Here is a 15,146-nt window from a genome sequence, read left to right on the forward strand (position 1 = left end):
CACAGAAAAGGGAAACGTGGACGTAACAATACGACCCGTCAAAGTTCGGAGACATTCGAATGAACTGAAGATGTACAAGCAGCAGGAAGCAACACGGACAGCTTCAGATGGTCAAAGAATCAGAAAACGTGTGATGATTTCTGATTAAATCAACTTATCGAAGGCAGGAAGCTTCTCCACGCAGAACGTGTCGAAAACAACGGCTACAAACCGTAAATATCTTTAATTATTACGGGTAAAATTATCCTTCATCCCTCATAGTTACGCTCAACGGGTCGAGCTAAGCTAGGCTAACAAAAAGCTAACGAAAAGTCTTTAACTCTGACCTGAAGTTAAACCTTGAATGAACTTTAAAGGAATCCTTGAATAAGTGCATATTTAAGCTCTTTTTAAGGCATTACGGTGTCGAGCAAAATGATCTTAAAGACTTAAAGGAAGCGGCTTCTTTAAGGAGAATCCTAATCTGAGGATTTTAAGGGATTAACTAAGTAGAAGAAAAACTTTACAACTTTTAGAAATCTTAAGGACGAGACTTCCATTGATTTTATTCTGAAGAAACAGCTTAAAAAATAAAACAAATCAAGGCACAGAGAAAACATCCAGAGAAATTATTCAGAAAATATTGATGATTGATTTATGTTTTTATTTAAAATCAGACTTTTTTTTTTTTTTAAATGTTTAACCGATTTCAAAGAACTTCCTGGAACTTAAATGTGTTTTTTCAACTTTTTAAAGGAAACCTTAAATCAGAGCGTTTTACTCATCCAAATGATTAAATATAAGTGAACGTTTTAAGGAAATCTTAATGATTTAACTTTAAGTTTTTTCTAAAAACAACAGTGCTGCAAAACCATATTTTATTTTAACCCTTTTTATTTATTCAGCTTCAACAGTTGAGTTTAAGTTTAAGTTAAATATCTGAAATCTAAAACAATGAGTCTTTGCTGCTTTGTTCATGAGTCTTTATTTAAATTGATTTAATTTCATTCAAGGGGTTTTATGGAACAACAGAAGTGCCAAAAAAGAGACAAAATATGGAACAACAGATGTGCCAAAAAGGAGGAAAAATATGGAACAACAGAAGTGCCAAAAAGGAGGAAATATATGGAACAACAGAAGTGCCAAAAGGAGGAAAAATAACAATATGGAACAAAAGAAGTGCCAAAAAGGAGGAAAAATAAAAAAATATGGAACAACAGTTGTGCCAAAAAGGAGGAAAAATAACAATATGGAACAACAGTTGTGCCAAAAAGGAGGAAAAATAACAATATGGAACAACAGTTGTGCGAAAAAAGGAAGAAAAATAAAAATTTGGAACAACAGTTGTGCCAAAAAGGAGGAAAAAGTAAAATATGTAACAGAAGTGCAGAAAAGGAGGAAAAATAAAAAATATGGAACAACAGTTGTGCCAAAAAGGAGGAAAAATAAAAAATATGGAACAACAGTTGTGCCAAAAAGGAGGAATAAAAACAATATGGAACAACAGAAGTGCCAAAAGGAGGAAAAATAAAAAATATGGAATTAGAAGTGCTGAAAAGGAGGAATAAACCTATGTAACAACAGAAGTGCCAAAAATGAGGAAAATAAATATCAAGAAGAATTAATAAATGTGGAAAACTAAGAAAAACTATAAAATCTGGAACATTTAAAAAAAAAAAAAAAAAAGTCCATTTATTTTTTGAGAAGCCGATTCAAAATATAAGTTTGGAACAACAAAAGTGCCATAAATTAAATTTTTTTTTTCATAAGTCAAATGAATAATTTCTTTTATATATATTTGATGTTATTTCTAAATAAGATTCAAACATGTAGTTTTTAATGTAGATATTTTTGTTTCATTAGATTTTAACTCGATATGTCCACATTTTTTATTCATTCATTTATCCTTTCATTTGTTTTCTCATTATTTCACCGTTTTTATGTTATTTTTGTGGCGTTCCACAGTTTGAAACATTCAGGACTGAATCTGATATATTAAGTAACTAAAATAATGATTAAAAGGTTTCTAACAAACTGTTTTTCTTTGTCAAACATGTCCTTACGACACCCTTTATCCTCACAAAACGAACCTATGGGACCCATTTCAGGAGGGATCCTTAGCTCAGAACCATCTCCTGTTCACAGACGATGCTTCGGAGGAGAAAACATCAAATAAATAAAAGGTTAGCATAGAGATGGGTGTTGGGATCTAGCGTACCGTGTCCCTGGAGCGAACGTTCCATTTCCTTACTGCAGGGAAGCCTTTTAACTACCTCAGCAACTTCTGCCAAGGTCGCGATCGAGTCTCGGCCCAAGTCCTCAAACTTCCATTTACCTTCCCGGTTTCCCCAGCTGAGGTGGTTCACCTGGTTAGGATGCCTCGTAGGAACAATCTGTAACATCAGCAGCTTTTTACCATCTAAAACACATTGGCAGAATCAAAGGAATAGTGTCTAAAGCAGACTCAGAGAGACTGATCCATGCGTTTGTCTCCAGCAGGTTAGACTGCTGTAACGGCCTGCTCACTGGGCTCTAAACGGGCTGTAAGACAGCTGCAGTACATCCAGAACGCTGCTGCTCGAGTCCTGACCAGAACCAGGAAATACGACCATATTAGTCCAGTGCTCAGGTCTCTGCACTGGCTTCCTGTCGCTCAGAGAATAGACTTTAAAACAGCTCTGCTTGTGTACAAGTCTCTTCATGGTCAAGCACCAAAGTACATCTCTGACATGTTAGAGCCATATGAACCAACTCGGGCTCTGAGAACCTCAGGGAGGGGTCTCCTGCCTCAGGGAGGGGTCTCCTGCCCCAGGGAGGGGTCTGCTACCTCAGGGAGGGGTCTCCTGCCCCAGGGAGGGGTCTGCTGCCCCGGGGAGGGGCCTCCTGCCTCGGGGAGGGGCCTCCTGCCTCGGGGAGGGGTCTCCTGCCCCAGGGAGGGGCCTCCTGCCTCGGGGAGGGGTCTGCTACCTCAGGGAGGGGTCTCCTGCCCCAGGGAGGGGTCTCCTGCCCCAGGGAGGGGCCTCCTGCCTCGGGGAGGGGTCTGCTACCTCAGGGAGGGGTCTCCTGCCCCAGGGAGGGGTCTGCTGCCCCGGGGAGGGGCCTCCTGCCTCGGGGAGGGGTCTGCTGCCTCGGGGAGGGGTCTCCTGCCCCAGGGAGGGGTCTCCTGCCTCAGGGAGGGGTCTGCTGCCTCGGGGAGGGGTCTGCTACCTCAGGGAGGGGTCTCCTGCCCCAGGGAGGGGTCTCCTGCCTCAGGGAGGGGTCTCCTGCCTCAGGGAGGGGTCTGCTGCCTCGGGGAGGGGTCTGCTACCTCAGGGAGGGGTCTCCTGCCCCAGGGAGGGGTCTGCTGCCCCGGGGAGGGGCCTCCTGCCTCGGGGAGGGGTCTGCTGCCTCGGGGAGGGGTCTCCTGCCCCAGGGAGGGGCCTCCTGCCTCGGGGAGGGGTCTGCTACCTCAGGGAGGGGTCTGCTGCCCCAGGGAGGCGTCTCCTGCCCCAGGGAGGGGTCTGCTGCCTCAGGGAGGCGTCTCCTGCCCCAGGGAGGGGTCTCCTGCCCCAGGGAGGGGCCTCCTGCCTCATGTTTAAATCCAGGCTGAAAACAGTTCTGTTTAGCTGTGCATGTGACACCTGAAAGTATTTTATCTGCACTCTTTGCTTTTAAATGAATGAATTAATGATTCTTTTTATATTTTTATTTTCCCCTCTCTTCTTAGATTGCTTTTAACTGTGTTTTAATTTTTATCTTTTAGATGCCTTGTCTTTATGTAAAGCACATCGAGTTGCCTGTGGTATGAAATGCGCTGTATAAATAAAGATGGCTTGCCTAGGAGGAGGCCCCGGGTCTGAGGGGGCCATGGGAGTTTGTGGACTTGGAAAAGGTTTACGACCGTGTCCCCCCAGGGATTCTGGGGGGGGTGCAGCAGGAACAGGGTACCAGAGTTTCTTCTATGAGCTGTGCAGTCCCTGAATAACAGTCAGAGCTGTGTCCATGTTCTGGGTCCAAAGTGGTTCTGGTTCAGGAGGGCGTCTGATGGGAACCTCCCGGTTCCATCTCTGCTCTTTGCAGATGATGTGGTTCTGTTGGCTTCTTCTGGGCCTCACCCAGAACAAGGTGCAGCGCTCCTCTGGTTCTGATTTCTAACTGCAGCTCGGTGAAAACCTGCATGTTGGCTCTTAGCTTCAGTCGCTCTCTTTATATTCATGTTCAGCCAGTTCTGTTGTTTGAACGATTCAGTCAGAAAACATCCGGAACTTTAAGAGCAGACGATGTTCAGAGGTAAAAACTTTCTGCTGCCGTGTTGCTTATTGCTAAATCTGTGGTTTAAATTATTCTGTGTTCACTTACATTTACACATATTAGCATGAAGTTTTAACCTTTCAGCCTAAATGATCAAAAACATCATAATTAAACTAGTTAAAAGAAAATCATTTGATTATTTTAGTCTTTTTTCAACAAAAAGAGTTCCATCTTATTTGTGTTTTTACAAAAATAAAACTGTAATTTGTGAAAATAATTTGCAGAAAACATTTTTAAGTCATTATAACTGTTAACTGAAGCATTAATAAACACTTAAATATCAAAGCAGTTTTATAAACGTTATGAAATGTGAGTTTAGACCACAGTGACACGAGTTCCACTAAAAACTTCAGCACGAGATTAAGATACATAAGGAACAACAGAAGTGCCAAAAAGAAGGAAAAATAACAATATGGAACAACAGAAGTGCCAAAAAGAAGGAAAAATAACAATATGGAACAACAGTTGTGCCGAAAAGGAGGAAAAATAACAATATGGAACAACAGAAGTGTCAAAAAGAAGGAAAAATAACAATATGGAACAACAGAAGTGCCAAAAAGAAGGAAAAATAACAATATGGAACAACAGAAGTGTCAAAAAGAAGGAAAAATAATAATATGGAACAACAGAAGTGTCAAAAAGAAGGAAAAATAATAATATGGAACAACAGAAGTGCCAAAAAGACGGAAAAATAACAATATGGAACTACAGTTGTGCCAGAAAGAAGGAAAATAACAATAGAAAACATTTTTAAGTCATTATAACTGTTAACTGAAGCATTGATAAACACTTAAATATCAAAGTAGTTTTATAAACGTTATGAAATGTGAGTTTAAACCACAGTGACACGAGTTTCACTAAAAACTTCAGCGAGAGATTAAAATAAATAGAGAATTAAAGTAAAACCTTAAATAAAACAGTCCAGGTGCTGATTGGACACAAACCGCAGGATCCTGCGTCCTGATTGGTCGGAGTGGCCGTGACTCTACATGCAGAGCGAAAATAACTTGATGACGGCGTCTCTGAAACACAGTAAAAATCGATCCATAAATACGGGGACAGAACATGTGTTTTATGGTTGAAAAACATTATTCTGATCAATCATCAACTCTTCGATTGATAAACCGTTAAAACAAAGAAACACAGAAACTTTTTGTCATTTTTCTTGAAAAGAGACGACCTGAATGGCTTTTTTTTTTTTTTTACTGGTTACAGTAACAGCTGAATAGTTACTGCAGCTGTTACCATGGAAACATCTGCAGATATTCACTTTAAAGCTGCTCAGAACTGAACTAACTCTGGTTCTGCCTCAGATTCTGGGTTTATGTTCATGTTGGAACATGTTTCAGTGACTCTCTGCAGCTGTTACCATGGAAACATCTGCAGATATTCACTTTAAAGCTGCTCAGAACTGAACTAACTCTGGTTCTGCCTCAGATTCTGGGTTTATGTTCATGTTGGAACATGTTTCAGTGAATCTCTGCAGCTGTTACCATGGAAACATCTGCAGATATTCACTTTAAAGCTGCTCAGAACTGAACTAACTCTGGTTCTGCCTCAGATTCTGGGTTTATGTTCATGTTGGAACATGTTTCAGTAAATCTCTGCAGCTGTTACCATGGAAACATCTGCAGATATTCACTTTAAAGCTGCTCAGAACTGAACTAACTCTGGTTCTGCCTCAGATTCTGGGTTTATGTTCATGTTGGAACATGTTTCAGTAAATCTCTGCAGCTGTTACCATGGAAACATCTGCAGATATTCACTTTAAAGCTGCTCAGAACTGAACTAACTCTGGTTCTGCCTCAGATTCTGGGTTTATGTTCATGTTGGAACATGTTTCAGTGAATCTCTGCAGCTGTTACCATGGAAACATCTGCAGATATTCACTTTAAAGCTGCTCAGAACTGAACTAACTCTGGTTCTGCCTCAGATTCTGGGTTTATGTTCATGTTGGAACATGTTTCAGTAAATCTCTGCAGCTGTTACCATGGAAACATCTGCAGATATTCACTTTAAAGCTGCTCAGAACTGAACTAACTCTGGTTCTGCCTCAGATTCTGGGTTTATGTTCATGTTGGAACATGTTTCAGTGAATATCTGCAGCTGTTACCATGGAAACATCTGCAGATATTCACTTTAAAGCTGCTCAGAACTGAACTAACTCTGGTTCTGCCTCAGATTCTGGGTTTATGTTCATGTTGGAACATGTTTCAGTGACTCTCTGCAGCTGTTACCATGGAAACATCTGCAGATATTCACCTTAAAGCTGCTCAGAACTGAACTAACTCTGGTTCTGCCTCAGATTCTGGGTTTATGTTCATGTTGGAACATGTTTCAGTGAATCTCTGCAGCTGTTACCATGGAAACATCTGCAGATATTCACTTTAAAGCTGCTCAGAGCTGAACTAACTCTGGTTCTGCCTCAGATTCTGGGTTTATGTTCATGTTGGAACATGTTTCAGTGAATCTCTGCAGCTGTTACCATGGAAACATCTGCAGATATTCACTTTAAAGCTGCTCAGAACTGAACTAACTCTGGTTCTGCCTCAGATTCTGGGTTTATGTTCATGTTGGAACATGTTTCAGTGAATCTCTGCAGCTGTTACCATGGAAACATCTGCAGATATTCACTTTAAAGCTGCTCAGAGCTGAACTAACTCTGGTTCTGCCTCAGATTCTGGGTTTATGTTCATGTTGGAACATGTTTCAGTGAATCTCTGCAGCTGTTACCATGGAAACATCTGCAGATATTCACTTTAAAGCTGCTCAGAACTGAACTAACTCTGGTTCTGCCTCAGATTCTGGGTTTATGTTCATGTTGGAACATGTTTCAGTGAATCTCTGCTGCTGTTACCATGGAAACATCTGCAGATATTCACTTTAAAGCTGCTCAGAACTGAACTAACTCTGGTTCTGCCTCAGATTCTGGGTTTATCTTCATGTTGGAACATGTTTCAGTGAATCTCTGCAGCTGTTACCATGGAAACATCTGCAGATATTCACTTTAAAGCTGCTCAGAACTGAACTAACTCTGGTTCTGCCTCAGATTCTGGGTTTATGTTCATGTTGGAACATGTTTCAGTGAATCTCTGCAGCTGTTACCATGGAAACATCTGCAGATATTCACTTTAAAGCTGCTCAGAACTGAACTAACTCTGGTTCTGACTCAGATTCTGGGTTTATGTTCATGTTGGAACATGTTTCAGTGAATCTCTGCAGCTGTTACCATGGAAACATCTGCAGATATTTTGAGTTTGTGTGTATGTTTGAGTGTATTTACCTGGCGAAGGGGATGTACGAGAGGCCGTACCTGTAACCCAAAACACAGCAGTCAGAACGGTGACACTCACACAGGAATATGCAGGTGTGTGTGTGTGTGCGTTTTCTACCAGGTGAAAGCCACAAACTGCAGGATGCAGAAGAGCAGAGCAAGGCCTTTGTTCTTCCACTGCAAAGACAGAAAAAGCACAAAGATGGCACAAAAAACTCGACAAACGGGACACGAAACATCGGCGCAGAGTTGGCTTCTCACCCAGAAAGCGGCGCACAGCGTCAGCACCAGACACACCTGCAGAGACACACACACACCTGGTCACTGATCACGGCCTCCACAGGTTTCCAACAGAACCTGCAGCCGTGAAACCGTTCTCACCAGCATGATGGCGGTGGCCAGCGCTCGCACTTTGGCGCACATGGTCTTCAGCTGCCGCAACGGACCAATCAGGAACATGGTGCTGAAAGCACAGGGAGACGTTCAGCAAGGCGTCAGCACAAAGCTGCTCTGACACTCACAGTTCTGACGTCCACCACTGGAGGGACGTGTTTCCTCTTTTTACACCAAGAAAAGCTGGCACAACAGGACCTGAAGGATGCTGGGTAATGTAGTTCTTTACAAAACTAGGCTGTGTTCGAAACCGCATACTACATACTTCCATACTGCATATTTGCAAACCGCATACTTCCATACTGTATACTGATCGATCAGACAGTATGCAGAGCGTTTACCCACAATGCATTTCGCTCCTGCCCGAGCCGAAATCAGCCGGCCTGAAGCTGATTTCTCTTAAGCTCTAAACTCTGTAAACTTTAGCAACATTTGAAACATTTTCAGGCGAGAAAGTAGTTGTTTAGATCCCCAACGTGTTGAAAACCTGACAAAATACCGGCTATTTACAATTTTGTTCCCACGAATTCGGCGCTACTAAAGCGCTACTGAACTTTGTTTTACATTTCTGTTGTGCTTAGTGTTATATTAATAAAGTTAAGTTGACTTTGGTCAGGTCTGCTTTGGCTCTAACCGGTTCCTGTTGGTACCTGGCCAGAGCGCAGACGTTTCCCACGCTGTAGAGGACGGCGAACACCGGAAGTCCAAAACCTGGGATCCACAAAAGGCAGGTCCCCTGGTTACAGAGAGACAGACAGGCCGTTACCGTGGTTACAGAGAGACAGATAGGCAGGACCCTGGTTACAGAGAGACAGACAGGCCGTTACCATGGTTACAGAGAGACAGATAGGCAGGTCCCCTGGTTACAGAGAGACAGACAGGCCGTTACCGTGGTTACAGAGAGACAGACAGGCCGTTACCGTGGTTACAGAGAGACAGATAGGCAGGACCCTGGTTACAGAGAGACAGACAGGCCGTTACCATGGTTACAGAGAGACAGATAGGCAGGTCCCCTGGTTACAGAGAGACAGACAGGCCTTTACCATGGTTACAGAGAGACAGACAGGCCGTTACCATGGTTACAGAGGGACAGACAGGCCTTTACCGTGGTTACAGAGAGACAGACAGGCCGTTACCGTGGTTACAGAGGGACAGACAGGCCGTGACCGTGGTTACAGAGGGACAGACAGGCCGTGACCGTGGTTACAGAGAGACAGACAGGCCGTTACCATGGTTACAGAGAGACAGATAGGCAGGACCCTGGTTACAGAGAGACAGACAGGCCGTTACCATGGTTACAGAGAGACAGACAGGCCATTACCATGGTTACAGAGGGACAGACAGGCCTTTACCGTGGTTACAGACAGGAAAGCAGGGAGGACGCAACACCAACTCACCAGGATGGAGCAGAAGGCACCCAAAATGAAGCAGATCAGGAAGCCCTTCATCCTCGTCCCCCAGGCCAAGGTGGACGCCTGATTGGCTCTCTGCAGAGACCGTTTTAACACATCAACGTAACTTTACCTTTGAGCTTTTTCTCTTATGAGTCAAATTTGCATGAGTGAATTCAAAATCTGCGCTCAATTATTCGGTTTTCAGGGGCAAAAGACTTCAAATTGTACTTAATTAAAGTAGTAGTAATCACTACTCCACTTTTAAAAGATCAAAAGTAAAATTAAACACTTAAAAACATTATACTTTGACATTCATTTGGGGGAAATGTAATGAATAAGTAAACCATGTCCTGTCAAAAGTAAAATTATTAAAGATAATAATTAATCATTTTAGCCCAAGAGGACTTAACTTTGTGTTCACAATTTTGCAATATTAACTATGCCGAATTACTTCATAGAAGTTCTTATTAGTAATGAACATGTGTATATACAGATAATCTTTACTAAATCTCTGTGATAATGGAGAAAAATCTAAAACGCCAACATTTTCGGGCAACTTCTGCAGCATCTTCTCTCTCTAACTTCTCAGGGAATGTAAGGTTTATTCTTGATAAACATGAACTATATTGGCGTCTCCTGAAAGTATAAATAATACCAGGTTTAGAAATACTCGTTTCATGCATGTACATTCATATTCAACTGAGATTTGAGAGTTTTTTTTACAGTATCACTAACTTCTCCTTAACTGCTCCTCCCAGCTAACAGCTAACAAAAACAACACCTCCAGTATGCCGCTCCCGTCCGAGTTCCCATCGTCCTGCCCGCTCAAAACCTTCTTCAGTTTATCCATAAACTCTTTCTTTTTGCCCGACAAGGACTTAAAGCCTTGGCGAATTTCTTTATGCTTCCCAGGTGTCCGTAGTTTCAGGTGTAGCAGGTGCTTTTTGGGGCGGCGAGAAGAGGTGCAGACTTTACATCAACAGGTGCAACACTTCCGCCTGCAGTACCGCCTCTGGCCACAGCATGACCAAAGGAGGCGCTGTTTCCCCAAGAGGCCTTTTTTATTGACCGAAAACATTAAAAAAGTCATTACAGAAAGAGGGTGAAATTGTTTTTTATCATAACCAGATAAAATAATGACACAAAGAAAAGTTCAAACAAAGCAGATAAAATAAAAACATGTTTTTGAGGAACAGAACATTTTAAATGTTGTACTTCTTTTATTAAAATAATGCAGCTACTTGATTACAACATCCAGGCATTATAAACGTTGTTCTCTAGCATATTGTTAATAGTTACACAAAGCCTGGAACACCTTTACCTGCTCTCATCATTCAGAAATCATCCCAGCACTCATAGAGCTGTCGGAAACACATAGGACTGAGGTTACTGTGGTTGTACTTGAGTTTCGAACAGGCCTTTTATGTTTCTAACAAACTTTTTTGCACAGACATCCTTCTCTGGTTATTAATGGGGGTTTTCATGTGTTTAAAATGGTGGTTCTCAACCTGGAAGGACCCCCTGGTCGGTTTAAAGGGTAACCATATGATTAAAAGAAGAAAAAAGGAACAAACAGATTTGTTTCTACTCTTTATCGCCCGTTTGGATTCGAAGGATGGGGAAACACACTGTACTGCATGTTCCCATCTTGACGGTATTTTAGGAAGCAATGATGACATTGACATGATGGGCTTTAATGAAGAGAGTTCAGTTTTACGGAGGTGTTTCTGGCAGATCTTAGGGGACTTTGACCCTTGTTGAGTTCCAGTAGGCAGGTTGTGGCATCGACACCTGAACGTGACACGTCGGGCAGCACTGTTTCCTCCACAACCACTCCTCTATACACTGCAGAGAGACGGCAAAACAGAGTCAGTTACCACCACGGGTGGACAATAAGACAGCAGAGAACCAACCTCCCATAAGGACCAAGAAAAGGGATTCATAGAAATGTCTTAGTGTGTCTCTCCTATATCTGCTTGGCATCCCTTTTGGGGGTTTCACCTGGTTTATGGTTGTTCCATTGACCAATAAACGATTGTTTGTAAAGGGCTGTATAAATAAAACACATTTAATTTACTTTAACTGATTAAAAACAAACATATTTTTCATTACGACTGTAAAAAACTTTATTATTTCTAAATATATAAATCAAACTGAATATTTGAAATAATGAATAATTCCTTTGACTGTTCAGATATTTTTTTATCTAAACGCTCGGTTAAAGCCAGTGTTTGACAGAGTTGTGTCACTCTTCCCGTTGTGTTACCTCTTTGTGGAAGGTATGCGTGCACTGCAGCTCTCTGGTGCCACCGGATCCTTGGCTGAGGTCGTTGTGACAGATCAGACACACGCTGTACGCATCACTCTGCAGTAAAAACACGCATCATCTAAAGTCAGAGATCCTCAGGACACCAGTTAGTTCCAGAAAACATCGACTGATCTGAATACTCACCAAAGACATGACGTTGCGTCGCCTGAACTGGCCCCGCCTCTCGGATGGCCCGGCCTCGGGGATGGTGGGTACGAGGGAAGGCCTCCACTCCACAGGGGGCGCCGTGGCCTCCTGTGGGGAGGGAAGGAGGCGCCGGGAAGAAGTGCGACGCAGCAGAACTCTCGCAGTCACTGGAGCGCGAGTAGACGAGTGTAGACGAGACAGCTCCATGGCTGGGAGAGTGGGCTGAACACAGAGACAACCAACCAACCAATGATCAAAACGTATCCCCCTTAGTTTGCAAGTCAAATGCAATTCTACGTGACCGACAAACGTACAGCATCGCAGTTTTGGTCTGTCAGTGCATAATTCGTAAAGTCTGCGTCCTAATGGCCACGTTGAGGCGTTCGGGACAGGACTTGTCTTGGATATCACTCCAAAGGTATAGAGATCGCTGCCCTCGGGCAGCCATTAGGGGGCACTGTGACCATGAGCTGATACTGATGTGCAGACATGTTCAAGTTGGGACGGTTATCAAGCAGAGAAAACACGAGCGGTGTCGGACAATGTATGACCGAGTAACAGAAACTTCCTGTTTTGGGGCGAAGGTCCATGGCGTAGTGGGTACAGCAGGCGCTACAAGAGGCTATAGTCCTCGCTGCAGCTGGCCCCGGTTTGAGTCCCGCATCCGACGGCCCTTTGCTGCATGTTGTTCCCCCTCTCTCTGCTTCCTGCTTCCTGTGTCTCTACACTGTCCTATCTAATAAAGGCATAAAAAGCCCCAAAAAATAAAATAATTACCATTATCATTAACACCATTACTAGGGATGCAGCATTACCACTTTTTTTCAAACCGATACTTGGATCTGAGAACTTGCCGATACTTCTACCACAAAAAAAATACAATGAATTGGAAGACAGGTTTCGGTCTCACTAGCCTAACCACACTGTTCCTGATTAGCTCGACATCTCCCCAGACATCAATCTAAAAAAATACAACAAAAATGACAACAAGCCACCCTCTGATCGTGGTCTTCATGCAATAAATTGGTATCGGTTAATGGTATCGGTTAACTTTAACAAGTATGAGTACGAGTATATTAGAATAGTATCGGCCCGATACCCGATACCAGTATCGGTATCGGTGCATCCCTAAGCATTACCATAATTACCACGAATTAAAATGAATGGTATTAATGGCGAAGGTCTGACGTTTAGAAGGAAGCTATTGGACGAATGTCAAAGTGTCGTAGGAGGTATGTTGTGAACATTCAGGAGGTTCTGACCAAAAGCAGCGTGATGGAGTGTCGTTTAACTTCCTATAATAGTGTAATAAAATAAGACTTCCTGTTTTGGGGCGGTCTGTGGCGTAGTGGGCTGAGCAGGCGCCCCATGTACAGAGGCTACAGTCCTCGCTGCAGCTGGCCCCGGTTCCAGTCCCGCATCGGACGGCCCTTTGCTGCATGTTGTTCCCCCTCTCTCTGCCCCCTGCTTCCTGTCTCTCTACACTGTCCTATCCAATAAAGGCATAAAAATGTAAAAATAAACTTCCTGTTTAATGGCGAAGGTCTGGCGTTTAGAAGGAAGCTATTGGACGAATGTCAATGTGTAGAAGGAGGTATGTTGAAAACATTCAGGAGGTTCTGACCAAAGGCAGCGTGATGGAGTGTCGTTTAACTTCACATAATAGTTTGACAAAATAAGACTTCCTGTTTACAGCGGGTGGGGCAGCGATCTGGGATCGTCCCACTGAGGGTTCACCTTAAAGCGTAGAAGTTTCAGCCTCCATCAGAACCAGAACCAGGAATCAGAATCAGCCGGAACAATTCTCAACTACCTCAATAAAAGGAAGGAGTTTTTTTCTATCTTGGACCTCAACGCATGGTTGGTTAGTCGTTGTTCTGGAGCTTTTGACTGGATCACGTGATGTTATTGGGAGTTTTTCCCTGTTTTTATACTGAATCTAAAGAAGTACTTTAAAATTTAGAGAACAGAACCAGGAATCAGAATCAGCCGGAACAATTCATAACTACTTCCACCTTCATAAAAGGAAGAAGTTTTCTATCTTGGACCTCAACGCATGGTTGGTTTGTCGTTGTTCTGGAGCTTTTGACTGGATCATTTGGATGTTATTGGGAGTTTTTCCCTGTTTTTACACAGAATCTAGAGACCAAAAGTCTCTGAACAACTATGGGACTCTCCGTTCAGACTACGATGACTCCTTCGGTGTTGACCAGGACCTCCTGAACCCGGTTTTAATGACCCAGAGCTCTGGTTTTGCAGCTTTTCTTACCGGACACGGCAGCGACGACCGGCGGTCGGCCCTCATCTGGACCAGTGGCTCGATGCTGCACCTGCTCTCAGGTCTTGCTCGCTCGCCCTCTCCTTTCTCCTCCTCTTCGTCCTCTCCAACCTTCTTCTTCCCGCCTCGGTACTGCTGCATCCAGGCGTTGAAGATCTTGGCATCTTGCTCTTCATCTTCCTCCTCCTCCTCCTCCTCCTCCTCCTCTTCCTCGCCGTCCTCTCTCAGGGAAATCGGATCTTCGGCGTCTGAGAATACATCTGCTTCTTCTCTGTTTGGATCCATCTTGAGGGCCTAAGCTAACTTTGCAAATCCACAGAACTGACAGCGTCAGATTAAATGTTGGATTATTGAACTGAAATAACAGCAAAGTGTAAAATAAGCCGGCTGAGTCAGAGGCAGGTTGGACCAGCTCGGGTCAGTCGGTTAGAGGCGGGAGCAGGAGGGTAAATCCTTACTGTGGACCTTCTACGCCCTGCAGGTCCATGAAGCTTCAGCTCGGATCCGGTGGTCCACACCTTCTTGGAGCTGCTTCTTCCTTTTGTCTTCGGTCTGCTGTGCGAGCTGCTCTGACCTGAGGTCTGAGTTAATCCCCGTTCTGAAGCCCTGGAGGAGGAGGCAGATTACACCTTCTTAATGGATCTGTGTCACATGAGCTGAAAACACCTCGCTGCACTTCAGCTGCTCGTTGATTAACCGCGTCATCATCTGAGAAATATCAGACCCTGAGCTCTGAAAATAACCTCACCTTGATCTGTTTCTGTGCGTTTCCCTGATTGTTCTGCTAGTTTACATAATAAAATCTGCTTTGAAGATTAATTTAACACCTTTTCTCAGGATATGACTCTCAAACATATTTCCCTGTTAGAGATGAACAAGATGCTTTGAATTCAGACAACACAAATGTGTAAAATATAAATATATTTTCATTGATCACATGATTTCTCTGATTAATCACGATTAATCGCATTTGTACGCAGAATCCCAAAATGAATCCAAAAGTAGCGTATAGCTTTTAGCATTTAGCTTTATTTTAAATGTGCTGCCATATGAATGAAAGTGCCATAACATTTGTTGTGCAAA

General features: G+C 43.3%; 1 protein-coding gene across 1 annotated transcript; it reads right to left on the reverse strand.

Annotated features, from left to right (window-relative positions):
• LOC142391482 (vesicle transport protein SFT2B-like) lies at nucleotides 1–10,329 on the reverse strand. Its single transcript, XM_075477255.1, has 8 exons — nucleotides 10,112–10,329; nucleotides 9,334–9,423; nucleotides 8,587–8,672; nucleotides 7,925–8,006; nucleotides 7,805–7,840; nucleotides 7,662–7,720; nucleotides 7,553–7,582; nucleotides 1–5,291 (listed from the first exon to the last, which is right to left on the reverse strand). Exons 1-8 carry the CDS (start codon nucleotides 10,178–10,180, stop codon nucleotides 5,255–5,257), a joined length of 489 nt encoding a protein of 162 aa, XP_075333370.1. The 5' UTR covers nucleotides 10,181–10,329; the 3' UTR covers nucleotides 1–5,254.
• Nucleotides 10,330–15,146: the final 4,817 nt, after the last annotated feature.

Source organism: Odontesthes bonariensis, chromosome 11, assembly GCF_027942865.1.
Source record: "Odontesthes bonariensis isolate fOdoBon6 chromosome 11, fOdoBon6.hap1, whole genome shotgun sequence".
Classification (NCBI taxonomy): domain Eukaryota; kingdom Metazoa; phylum Chordata; class Actinopteri; order Atheriniformes; family Atherinopsidae; genus Odontesthes; species Odontesthes bonariensis.